Source organism: Myxine glutinosa, chromosome 12, assembly GCF_964187855.1.
Source record: "Myxine glutinosa chromosome 12, kmMyxGlut1.1, whole genome shotgun sequence".
NCBI lineage: Eukaryota > Metazoa > Chordata > Myxini > Myxiniformes > Myxinidae > Myxine > Myxine glutinosa.
The window spans coordinates 35,821,152-35,834,859 of NC_136272.1; the positions used below are offsets into that span (position 1 = coordinate 35,821,152).

General features: G+C 46.6%; 1 protein-coding gene across 4 annotated transcripts in view; it reads left to right on the forward strand.

Annotated features, from left to right (window-relative positions):
- Nucleotides 1-13,708, forward strand: part of HERC2 (HECT and RLD domain containing E3 ubiquitin protein ligase 2) — a 425,948-nt gene that overhangs the window by 170,216 nt on the left and 242,024 nt on the right. For all 4 annotated transcript variants that reach the window (XM_078766738.1, XM_078766740.1, XM_068132745.2 and 1 more), the window contains exons 28-29: nucleotides 3,389-3,521; nucleotides 3,617-3,741. In XM_078766738.1, coding sequence (XP_078622864.1) covers nucleotides 3,389-3,521; nucleotides 3,617-3,741 — 258 coding nt within the window. The remainder of the gene's footprint in view (nucleotides 1-3,388; nucleotides 3,522-3,616; nucleotides 3,742-13,708) is intronic.

Sequence of the window (13,708 nt, forward strand, 5' to 3'; positions counted from 1 at the left end):
TGCTTGGGTATTCGGGGTGTTTTGGGTCTTCGGGATGTTTTGGGTCTTCGGGATGTTTTGGGTCTTCGGGGTGTTTTGGGTCTTCGGGGTGTTTTGGGTCTTCGGGGTGTTTTGGGTATTCGGGGTGTTTTGGGTATTCGGGGTGTTTTGGGTATTCGGGGTGTTTTGGGTATTCGGGGTGTTTTGGGTATTCGGGGTGTTTTGGGTATTCGGGGTGTTTTGGGTATTCGGGGTGTTTTGGGTATTCGGGGTGTTTTGGGTATTCGGGGTGTTTTGGGTATTCGGGGTGTTTTGGGTATTTGGGGTGTTTTGGGTATTCGGGGTGTTTTGGGTATTTGGGGTGTTTTGGGTATTTGGGGTGTTTTGGGTATTCGGGGTGTTTTGGGTATTCGGGGTGTTTTGGGTATTCGGGGTGTTTTGGGTATTCGGGGTGTTTTGGGTATTCGGGGTGTTTTGGGTATTCGGGGTGTTTTGGGTATTCGGGGTGTTTTGGGTATTCGGGGTGTTTTGGGTTTTTGGGGTCTTCGGGGTGTTTTGGGTATTTGGGGTCTTCGGGTATTTGGGGTCTTCAGGGTGTTTTGGGTATTCGGGGACTTCGGGGTGTTTTGGGTATTCGGGGTCTTCGGGGTGTTTTGGGTATTCGGGGTGTTTTGGGTATTCGGGGTCTTCGGGGTGTTTTGGGTCTTCGGGGTCTTTTTGAACCCCAGGGCCTTGAAGGGTATTTTGGGTCTTTGGGGTGTTTTGGATATTCAGGGTCTTCGTGGTGTTTTGGGTATTCGGGGTCTACGGGGTGTTTTGGGTATTCGGGGTCTTTTTGAGCCTCAGAGCCTTGAAGGGTATTTTGGGTCTTTGGGGTGTTTTGGGTCTTTGGGGTCTTTGGGGTCTTTTGGGTCTTCAGGGGTCTTTGGGGTCTTGGTGGTTTGAAGGGTCTTGGGGGAATTAAAGGGTCGTCAAAGGTCTGAGGGGTCTCAGCAGTCTAACGCAATTAAGAGGGTTAAATAAGAGGGTGGTAATTTTTTATTTTTTTTGAAGAAGAAGATGTTTTCGTCGCATGTAAACATACATAACCATGTACGTTTGCTCTATTATAATAAGATATTGTTAGTAGCATATTTTTAAATGGCCAGAAATCGACAATGTCTGATAGGGGAAATATGTCTGGCACATTTAAACATTTTAATGAACAATATTATATACTGTACTCGCAAAAGTACCCATCCCCAGTGACAGGAAAAGCAAGCAAAATATCCATCCCAAGTGATGCAAAAGTTTGAAGTTGATCTCTCAATTTAAATTACTTGATGGACTATATATGCGGGAAAAGATTGGGGCAGTTGCGATTCTACTTTTTTAAATAAAGGAGGCACTTCGAACGAAAAAGTAAAAATAGATCTCCGCAAATTTGAGCAAATAAGCAAGAACACACCTGGTCTCAGGCGACGTTTCACCCACTTCACAGCAGGCTTCCTCACACCAATGGAAATGCTTGTCACCGCAGTCGCTTTGCTGACGGGAATATTAAGAGAGAGGGAGGGAAGAGGGAGAGAAAGGAAGGGAGGAAGAGAGGGAGATGGTGAGGGAAGTGAGGTGGAGAAGAGGGGGATAATGGGGAGGAGAAGGGGGTGTTCTGGAATTGCCTTCATGCTTTTTACATCCACTGGACATTTTCCTTTTTTTTTTTTAAATCTTCTTTTTTTTTCGCCCCTCCCCATTCCATCTCCTGGCGCTGCACGATGTCATCGCCGGGCGCCGAAGGCCTTCACTGCCCGGCGATGATGTGCTCCGAAAGGGTGTACTCAGTTTTCACTCCTTTTTTGTTTTTTTTCTTTCTTGTTTGTTTGTTTGTTTGTCCGGGCATTACCTCAGCCATCCTTTGACCTATGAAGGTGAAATTTTGGCACAATAGTGACAAAGCGCTTTGGCAAAAACACTTTTTATTTTTATTTTTTCATCAATCAATTAATTGATTAATTACTTAATATCGATTTATTAAGTACTTATTTATTTTCTTTCTCGTCTGGGAAATATGTCAGGCACCTTTTGAGCTCGCAAGCTGATATTTGGACACGACAATGACCAAGTGATTTGGCTATAAAGGGTATTCAATGATTTATTGATTAATCAATTTAATGATTAAAGTTTTAAAATTTTCGATGAATTACTTGGTTAATCAATTTTCAAAATGTCACAGATTCGGATGAAATGGTGGTGGTTTCGGCATGCTATTAGCTAATTGATTGAGAAATTGGTTTTTACGATTATATATTACCGCCGCCACTGAAGGTGGATGGAGGTTATGTTTTCACCCCTGTCTGTCTGTTTGTTTGTCTGTGAACAAGATATCTCAATAAGTTGTGGATGGATTCAGACGAAATTTTGCGGAGAGGTAGCGTATGTGCCAAGGACGAGATCGTTAGACTTTGGTGAAGATCCGGATTCGGATCTGGCGAGTAGAATTTTTAAAGTGATTCTTCACCATTGGGAGATAGGGCTAAAAACGACGTATAGCACTATATCTCTAAACGTTGTAGACGGATTTGGACGAAACTTGGTGGACAGGTTGCATATGTGACAATAAATAATTGATTCAATTTTGGGGAAGATTCGAATCTGGATCCAGATCATATAATTTTTTAAGCGATTCATCACCATTGAGTGATATGGCTAAAACCGATATATATCATGATATCTCAGGTTATGGACGGATTTGGACCAAACTTAGTGGAGATGTTGGGTGTGTGACAAAGACGAAGAATTGGATAGATTTTGGTGAAGATCTGAAGATAGATTCGGATACGAGAGTTATTTAATTTTTAAAAATGATTTTTCACCATTGAGATATCGGGTGAAAAGCGATATATAACATGATATTTGAAACAGTTATGGATGGGTTATGACTAAACTTGGGGGATGAGTTAGTTAGGTGACAAAAATGCCGATTAGATTTTGGTTCAGGTCTGAATCCAGATCCGGCTTATCAGTGGATACAAAACATAAACTGTTCAGCCTGGTGGAGTGGTGGAGGGATGCTTTCTGCTGAGTGCCGTTCTAGTTATTTATTTTAATTATGCAATTAATCAATCAATTATTGTACACCGCTCCCTCCCAACTCCGTCTCCATGTGCTGCACGGCGGCATCACCGGGCACCGAAGAGGCCCCTGCGATGTCGCGCACTGGAGGATATGTTATTTATTTATTTGTCATGGGGCGGTGTACTTTGAATGTAGCTCTACTTGTTTTTGTTCTGTTTGATCCCCAACTGGCTGACTCTATAATATATGTTTTCACTTCCTATTCATTAATAAAAAATACAATTCAATGTAGCATCTAATATAAATATATTTCATCTGTTTACTGTCTAGTACCATTTGTTGTCTTTTTGTGTAGGAGTTTCTGTGTGTTGTGGAACGCTATTGCCGCCAAGCGCATCTTTGTGTGCCAATCAGCTTTCCTTCCGAGCACCCTGTTGAAGAAGTAGGAAGACTCCTTCTTTGCTGTCTTCTCAAGCATCTTGGCCTGGGTATGTTTGTAATTAATATGTGAGGTTCAGACTGCTGGGTGAGGTTGATAATTTCCAGCTGTGCAGCTCAATTATTTTTTTTCCTTCTTTGGTAGGCAAAACAGCGTTGGAGGTAGTTGAGCAGGTCGGATCTATGGAGACCAGTAAGAAAATAGCTCTTCCTCGATCCCTCATCGATGTATGCAAGGTTGTTTACCAGGCCAAGTGCTCCCTTATCAAGGTATGTCTGTATTTGAAGTCAAAAAGGGACTTAAATTAAATCTTACTTCTGTCTGCTTTCTGGTTGATGTACTCGCTAACCTTGACTGCAGTTATTGCTATAATGCCAGATCTCCTTTATGTTGTTTTATATTGGAGCAGCAATAGCCAGGTAGAAGTAATTGTGATGATTTTATGATATACACCATGCTGTTATTGACGGTCATTGACTTGTACCCAGAAATTTGGAGCATAATCGGTCTCCTTTCTTGTTGTTTTATAATATGTTAAAATTTTCATTGGCACAGTGGTCTCCTGTCAGGAGGAACAAATTAGTTCTGTGGGTTGTTCAAGGTTTATTCGAACACACACACACACACACACACACACACACACACACACACACACACACACACACACACACACACACACTACAGTGAGCTTGAGGCATATGTATGTATGTATTTTTTTTTTGTATACAAGATCGAGGCTCGTGAAAGAGCTAACATAAAAAAAAACAAAAAAAAAACACCTTTAGAGGCCATTTTTCCCCACAAGCGGGGGTTGGCCTTTTTCGGGGACCGTGGTTGTTGTTGTTTTTTGGTCCCCTTTTTGAAGCAATGTTTTACGGCCGGATGCCCTTCCTGCCGCCAGCCCTTTTTGTCACCTTTTTACGACAAACAGGGAATTACCAGTGAACTGGTACTCAATTAGCCGACCTCGGAAGGATGACAGGCTGAGTCAACCCCCCTGGCGTTAATTCAGCGATCGACCGGGATTCGAACCCAGGATCCTAGGATCCTAAGCTGGCACCCTAGCCGCTAGCCCAACACCAGGGATAAACTGGTGTTGGAAAGAGCTAACATTAATCACACAAAAAGTCAAACCGACACATAAAACACAAAAAATAATGGGAGCGGCAGACAAGATTGGGAGAGAGGGGGGAAGGACACAAACACAACATTTGAGAGCAGGGACAACGGGAGAAATGTGGGAGGGGGAGGGCTTTGGGGGAGGTGGGAGAGGTATAAAACATATGAACACTGCAAGGACTTCCAGGAAAGAAGTTGGAATTTCAAAAAAAAATATCTGGGGTGAATTAACGGGGGTAGAAAAGATCAAGGTTTTGGATGGGGGAAGACAAGAGATGGTGGTGAACAGCTGTTTTAAAGACCTGGAGGGAGGAGTGGGATTGAAGGGAGTGGGGGAGTTTGTTCCAGAGGCAGGAGAAAAGGGGAATGAAAGAGTGAAGGTGAGCAGAGAGCCTAGATTTTGGCAGTTTAACCATAAGAGGGTTGCACGCAGATCTTGTGCGACCTGAAGGAATATTGGGGGGACAGAGCACAGAGAGAGCTGGGGGAGCAAGGCCGGAGAGGAGTCGGTAGAAGACGGAAAGACCACCAACCTGCCTGCGGTGAGTGAGTGAAAGGCCCTCGCAGTTAACTTCATCGCAGGAGATTCCAATGATTCTGAAAGCTTTGGTTTCAACAGCGTGAAGCTGAGCTAGGTGTGAGGCAGCAGCACCAGCCCAGAGGGCAGAACAGTATTCCATTGAGCTGCGGACGAAAGCCTTGTATGTGGTGAGGAGCTCAGGTGTGCCAAGGAAGGACTTCGCACGACGGAGGATGCCCAGTCGGCGACTGGCTTTGGAGGCCAGCTTGTAAATGTGGTTTTCCCAAGAAAGATCATGGCGGATAGTGAGACCCAAAAGCTTGAGCGACAGAACTTCTTGGAGAGGATTGTTGAGAAAGTAGATGGGAGGGTTTTCCAGTCGGTCCTTTCGGAGAGACATTGTAAGAATGTGCGATTTGTCAGGATTGAAAGACATGTTCCACTTGTTTGACCAGTCTGTGATTTTTTCCAGGTCTGCAGAGAGTGAGGAGGCTGCAGACTGCCGATCTGAGGGATGAGGAATGGAGCGGCAGATAGTGGAGTCATCAGCAAAGAGATAGAGAGGATTTTCCAAAGAGTCGGAGAGATCATTGATGAAGACCAGAAATAGCACAGGGCCCAGAACACTACCTTGGGGAACTCCAGCCAGAACAGGAACGGGAGATGAGAGAAATCCATTCAGGGCCAAACGTTGCCTTCGACCAGAGAGGTAGTCCGCAAGCCATGAGTGGAGATTTCCATGGATACCATAGGAGGAGAGTTTGGTGAGCAGAGCTGGGTGCCAGACCGTATCGAAGGCATGTGATATGTCAAGTGAGACAGCTCTGATTTCCTGTTTGGCATTGAGGACCTCTATCCATTGTTGAGACAGCAGAAGCAACATGTCCAGAGTAGAATGACCTGGTCTAAATCCAAATTGATGATCAGAGATCAAACCATTGGAGAAGAGGAAGGATTTGATGTCCGAAGCAATGGTGGATTCCATGATTTTGCTGATAATTGGAAGCAGGCTGATTGGTCTGTAGTTGCAAGGATCTGTTTTTGCACCTTTTTTGTGTAAAGCGGTAATGTTTGCTGATTTCCAAGATGCTGGCAGATGACCTTGAGCAAAAGAGAGGGTGAAAAGAACAGAGAGAGGGTGAGATAGAGCGGCAGAGCAGGATTTTAGGACCCGTGGGCTGATGCCGTCTGGTCCAGTTGCAGAATCAGAGTCGAGGTTCGACAGAAACTTCACCTTGTCAGGAGAGAAGGACACAGAGTCCAGGAGCAGTTGGGTTCGACTGGGAAAGGTGGGAACAGAGAGAGATGGGTTTGGGACACAATATTTTGAGGCAAACACAGAGTTGAGGCATTCGGCTTTGTCACGTGCAGTGTCAACTGTGTAGCCATTTGAGGTAAGGGAGGGGATGGAGGGGGAACAAACACCAGAAACGGATTTGACCAGATGCCACCAGGATTTGGAGGAAGGAGACAGGTTTGAGAGTTCAATCTTGAGTGTGGAGAGATAGTGCTTTCTGGCACTCCTGAGGGTAGACACACACTTGTTCTGAGCTTGGTGGAAGGAACTGGGATTGCTTTCAGTTGGATTTGCCTTCCAAGAGGCAAAGGCAAGTTGTTTCAGGGCAACTGCCTCACCACAAGATTCAGTGCACCATGGACGGGAGGCAGGTTAAGACAACTCAAGACGAGATGGGATAAATCTGTGCATGAGAGAGAGAGCAGTTTGCTTTGGAAGAATTCCCAGGAAGAATTTATGTCAGAGGCAGTAGAGATGGTAGACCAGTCCAGATGATTGATGGCTGCTTGCAGACCGTGCCAGTCAGCCTGAGTGAAATTCCAGACTCGTCGGCGCTGAGGAGGCTCTCTGAGAATGGCCAGAGAGATGTCCACTTTAACAAGCACATGATCAGAAGAACCGATTGGAGCAGAAGAAGAGCAGCAGACATTTGCAGGGAAGTTAGTCATAACCAAGTCCAGAAGAGACGATACTCCATTGACTGAGATCCGGGTCGGGAAATTGACAGATTGTGTCAGTCCCAATGAGTCGCAGAAGCCCTTTGCTGAGGTGCCATGGCTGGTGAGAGATGAACCTACACCCAGCCAGCTGGCATGATGACAGTTGAAGTCGCCACATATGAGGAAGAGAGAGTTTGGATGAGTTGATAGAAGTTGGTCCATGTTGTCCGACAGCGAAATGTAAATGGAGTCATCACTGTTTGGAGGATGGTACAGAACACATATGAACAAAAGGTGTGAGCGGAGAGGAAGCCGTAGCCAGAGGTACTCCTGGGGGTAGGGTGGAGAGAGGGCAGTGCAAGGAGAGTGAGGAAGAGAGTTTTTGATAAAGATAGCCACCCGACCACCAGGACGAAGCTCAGGTCTATTATACCGGAGGAGGGAGTAACCAGGAAGAGATTTTAAGGAATCAGAGACATCTTGAAGGAGGAAAGTTTCTGTTGAGCAGATCAAGTCTGGATTGTCAGAAGCAACCTGAATGGAGAGATCAATCAGGTTTGAGCGAAGGCCCCGGATGTTTGAGGTCCATACCGTTAATGAGGAGAGAGGGGGAGCATCGGGTGCAGGACAGGGGAGGGGAGGGCGAGGATCAGATCAAGGATGAGATGGGGAGGTAGGAAGAGCAGTTGATAGTGTGGCAGAGATTACAGAAGAGTTACAAGAAAGGGAAGGATGAGGAGGACGAAATGTTTGATGGTGATGGGATGAGGCACAGTGAAGGGTTGTTTGAGAGGGGGCAGAGGAAGGTCGAAGGTTGGGGGAGGTGGAGTTATGAAATAGAAGGGAGACGAAGTAGGGAGGAGGCAGCTTTGAGAAGGAGGTGGGAGGAGGGAGAATTTGGGAGGGATGGTTGGGGTGTAGATTTGAAGGGGAGGGGTTGGGGGGGGAGTTTTGAATGGGAGGGGCAAGGGGGGAGTTTAGGAGGGGAAGGGCAAAGGGGGAGTTTAGGAGGAGAGGGGCAAGGGGGGAGTTTAGGAGGGGAGGGGCAAGGGGGGAGATTTGGAGGGGAGGGGCAAGGGGGGAGATTTGGAGGGGCGGGGCAATGGGGGAGTTTAGGAGGGGAGGGGCAAGGGGGGAGTTTAGGAGGGGAGGGGCAAGGGGGGAGATTTGGAGGGGAGGGGCAAGGGGGGAGATTTGGAGGGGAGGGGCAAGGGTGATGTTTAGAAAGTGGATGATTAATGAAAGATGAACATTTATAACAAATTGGGTTTGTTGTGATTTTCAAGTTAGCGATCCATTTAAGAACGATGGAGGACGGGTGGAATGAATGAGAATTTGGAGCATGTAGTGAGAAAGAATTATAAGAGATTGAATATTTTTTTGAAATGGAATGAGTTGAAGAGGAAATTGAAAGGAGCCTTTTATATCGGAAGAAAAACAGCGTGTTGTGATAAACCACTGAATAAAACACTGAAGGGGAAAGTTTTAAAATATTTAAACAGAACCGTGAAGAACAATCTTATATTCACAAAAATACCAATGGGGAGAGGGAGCCGAGAGGGACACCACGAGTCACTTGAACAGGGCAGAAGGTGGAAGGCAAGGGGATAATGGGGGCGGGGCGGGACAACGCACATGGACAGAGGCACATGATGGAACAAAAGCACACGAGGAGAAAGGGAAATGTTTTTTTTTTTTTGGTTTTTTTGGGGTGGGAAGGGGGGGGGGGGGGCGATTACAACGTTAGACAAAGAGTAGATGTTTGGTGAAGTTTGGGGGAGAAGGGAAAATCAAAAAACTTAGCAAAACAGCGCAGGAAGGAACAACCTTCGACGGGGGAAGCCTGAGGCTGCAAGGCCTCGCTCGGGACGCGGCAAACAAACGACTAATTTATGAAAGATAAACACCGAGAAACTTCCAAGGGGCACACTATATGTTCACACACCGAAAGATAAATATAGTTTCGACAAAATACAATGTACAGTATACACACATATGTATGTATATATACATGCGCAGTATACAAACATGCATGTTTTTCCAGCAAAAGAAAGAGCTGCATAAAGCTATACTAGGTAAGTAAGCCCTTGTGTGTTTTCCTTTCATTTCTGTCTACGTTGATGCTGATGACTTTCCAACAAGTTATGAAACTGTTGGGGTGGCTGAGGGGGTGTGCAGCATTGTGATTCTCATGTATGCACTACTTCTGATTGTCTACAGCTGTATCGGAACTCAGGTAGAGTTTGAATTGACAAAGGGTTTACTTTGTGTACAGTTTTTCTTGGTGTATTTATGCAGCTTTATTTAGGTAGAAGAGCATGAGAGTTAATGGGATCTCGAGAGATCTCGATTCTCTCGAGAATCTCCCGAGAGATTGGTCTCGCGAGATCTTTGTCGGCGTGGTCACATCTTTTCGAAGCTGTCCATGCACTCACGCTTTCGAAGTTAAGTAATGTTTTCCCCAATTGTGTTTTTGTCGAAACTGTATCTATCTTTCAGTGTGTGTTCCTATAGTGTGTCTTTAGTAAGATTCTCGGTGTTAATTTTTCATACATGTATACAAAATCGTCGGTTAATTTGTGTCGCGTATTTTGAGGTCTCGTAGGCTGCCGTGTCCGACCTTGAGGCTTTGTTTTTCTCTCAGCTGTCCGTCGATTGTGCTGCAAATACTTTAGTTCTCTGTTTTTGTCCAAGTCTTTCACCCCATACTTCCTTGTTTAAAATCTCAACTCAAAAAAAAAAAAAAAAAAAAAATTTTTTCCTTCTCTGTTCTTATTCGTTGTTCTTATTCGTTTATTCGTTGTTCTTATTTGTTCGATCATTCTTTGATCACGTGTTTCACCCCCATTTCCATTTTCCATTTCCCCAGATAGTTTTCACTGCTCAATTTTAAAATGTTTAAACTTTCCCCTGAAGAACTGTATTCTGTCGTATATCATAACACCTTTTTCTTCTTCTTCTATAAAAGGATGCTTTCGACTTGCTCACCAAATCTATTCATTCCAAAAAAAAATTCCATCTCTGACAGTTCCTCTTTTCTACATTCCCGAAACTCTCCTGCACTCCACCACTCCTTCAGCGCCCTCAAACGTATTTTTGACTCGAAGGTCACAAGAAACTCATTTTGCAATAAATGTTCGTTTCCCATTAATCGTACACTTTCTAAAATCCAATCTCCCCCCTCCCCTCCAAATCTTCCCCATCACCCCTTCCCTCCAAAACCTCTCCATCACCCCTCCCCTTCAAAACTTCCCCATGACCCCTCCCCTCCAAATCTACCCCCTTGCCCCTCCCCTCCAAATCTTCCCCATCACCCAACTCTTTCAAATCTTCCCCCTTGCCCCTCCCCTCCAAATCTTCCCCATCACCCATCCCTTTCAAAGCTTCCCCTTGCCCCTCCCCTCCAAATCTTCCCCATCACCCCTTCCCTCCAAAACTTCCCCATCACCCCTCCCCTCCAAAACTTCCCCTTCACCCCTCCCCTCCAAATCTACCCCCTTGCCCCTCCCCTCCAAATCTTCCCCATCACCCATCTCTTTCAAATCTTCCCCCTTGCCCCTCCCCTCCAAATCTTCCCCATCACCCATCCCTTTAAAATCTCCCCCCTGGCCCCTTCCCTCCTAAACTCCCCCCACACCCCTCCCCTCTGAGACTCTCCCTCGCTCCTCCCCTCCGAGACTCCCCTCTCACCCCTCCTCCTCAAAGCATCCTCCCTGCTTCCTCCCCCTTCCAACTTTCGCCTTCATCTCCCCCAACCTTCTGCCTCGCTCTTCCCCCTCCTCAAATAACACCTCACTGTGCCTCATCCAATCACCATCAAACCTTTTGTCCGCCCCATTATTCCCTTTCTCCAAGCTATTCTGAAATCTCTGACACACCTTCAACAGCTCTCCCTACCACTTCCTCCTCTTCCACATCTTACCCTACCCCTCCCCCCCCCCCCCTGTTCTGTATCCACTGCTCCCCATTCCTCTTCATTAACGGTATGGACCTCAAACATCCAGGGCCTTCGCTCAAACTTGACTGATCTCTCCACACAGGTTGCTTCTGACAAACCAGACGTGATCTGCTTAACAGAAACTTTCCTCCTTCATGATGTCTCTGATTCCTTGGTATCTCTCCCAGGTTACTTCCTCCTCCGGTATGATAGACCTGAGCCTCGTCCTGGAGGTGGGGTTGCTATCTTTATTTAAAAAACTCTCTTCCTCACTCGCCCTGCACTGCCCTCTCTCCACCTCACCCCCAGGAATACCTTTGGCTACAGCTTCCCCTTCGCTCCCCCCTTTTGTTCATATGTGTGTTGTACCGTCCACCAAACAGTGATGACTCCATCAACATCTCGCTGTCTGATAATATGGACCAACTTCTATCTACCCATCCCAACTCTCTCTTCCTCATATGTGGTGATTTCAATTATTGTCACCATGCCAGTTGGCTGGGTGTGGGTACCTCTCTCACCAGCCATGGCTCCTCAGCAAAGGACTTCTGCGACTCACTGGGACTGACACAATCTGTCAATTTCCCGACCCGGATCTCAGTCAACGGAGCATCTTCTCTTCTGGACTTGGTTATGACTAACTTCCCTGAAAATGTCTGCTGCTCTTCTTCTGCTCCAATCGGCTCATCTGATCATGTGCTTGTTAAAGTGGACATCTCTCTGACCATTCTCAGAGAGCCTCCTCAGCGTCGCCGAGTCTGGCATTTCACTCAGGCCAACTGGCACGGTCTTCAAGCAGCCATCAATCATCTGGACTGGTCTCCCATCTCTACCGCCTCTGACATCAACTCATCCTGGGAATTCTTCCAATGTAAATTGCTCTCTCTCATGCACAGATTTATCCCATCTCGTCTTCAGTTGTCATACCCTTCCTCCCATCCATGGTACACGGAATCTTGTGGTGAGGCTGTTGCCCAGAAACAACTTGCCTTTTTCTCCTGGAAAGCAAATCCAACGGAAGGAAATCTCATTTCCTTTCACAAAGCCCGAAACAAGTGTGTATCCACCTTCAGGAGAGCCAGGAAACAATATCTCTCCGTTCTCAAGACCGAACTCTCTGATCTGTTTCCCTCTTCCAAATCCTGGTGGCGTCTGGTCAAATCTGTTTCTGGTGTTTGTTCCCCCTCCATCCCCTCCCTCACCTCAAATGGCTACATGGCTGACTCCGCACGTGAAGAAGCTGAATGCCTCAACTCTGTGTTTGACTCTAAATCTTGTGTCCCAAACCCATCCCTCTCTGTACCCACCATACCCAGTCGTACCCAGCTGCTCCTGGACTCTGTGTCCTTTCCTCCTGACAAGGTGGAAAAGTTTCTGTCAACCCTCGACTCTGATTCTGCAACTGGACCTGACTGCATCAGCCCACGGGTCCTAAAATCCTGTTCTTCCGCTATTTCACTCCCTCTCTCTGTTCTCTTCACCCTGTCTTTTGCTCAAGGTCATCTGCCATCTGCTTGGAAATCAGCCAACATCACCGCTTTGCACAAAAAATGTGCAAAAACAGATCCTATCAACTACAGACCAATCAGCCTTCTCCCAATTATCAGCAGTCATGGAATCCATCATTGCTTCGGATATGAAATCTTTCCTCTTCTCCAATGGCTTGACCTCTGATCATCAATTTGGTTTCAGACCTGGTCACTCTACTCTGGACATGCTGCTTCTGCTTTCTCAACAATGGATGGAGGTCCTCAATGCCAAACAGGAAATTAGAGCTGTCTCCCTTGACATATCACGTGCCATCGATACGGTCTGGCACCCTGCTCTGCTCACCAAACTCTCCTCTTTTGGTATCCATGGAAATCTCCACGCATGGCTGGCGGACTTCCTCTCTAGTCGTAGTCAACGTGTGGCCCTGAATGGGTTTCTCTCATCTCCTCTTCTTGTCCAGGCTGGAGTTCCCCAAGGCAGTGTTCTGGGCCCTGTGCTTTTTCTGGTCTTCATCAATGATCTCTCTGACTCTCTTGAAAATCCTCTCTATCTCTTTGCTGATGACTCTACTCTCTGTCGCTCCATTCCTCATCCCTCAGATCGGCAGTCTGCAGCCTCCTCACTCTCTGCAGACCTGGACAAAATCACAGACTGGGCAAACAAGTGGAACATGTCTTTCAATCCTGACAAATCTCACACTCTTACGATGTCTCTCCGAAAAGACCGACTGGACAACCCTCCCATCCACTTTCTGAATAATCCTCTCCAAGAAGTTCTGTCACTCAAGCTTTTGGGTATCACTATCTGCCATGATCTTTCCTGGGAAAACCACATCTCAAATCTGGCCTCCAAAGCCAGTCGCCGACTGGGCATCCTCCATCGTGCGAAGTCCTTCCTTGGCACACCTGAGCTCCTCACCACATACAAGGCTTTCATCCCCATGACCGCAGCTCAATGGAATACTGCTCTCCCCTCTGGGCTGGTGCTCCTGCCTCACACCTAGGTCGTCTTCACACTGTTGAAACCAAAGCGTTCAGAATCATTGGAATGTCCCGTGATGAAGCTAACTCCAAGGGCTTTTCACTCACTCACCGCAGGCAGGTTGGTGGTCTTTCCGTCTTCTACCGACTCCTCTCCGGCCTTTCCCCCCCAGCTCTCTCTGGGCTCTGTCCCCCAAATATTCCTACAGGTCGCACAAGATCTGCCTGCAACG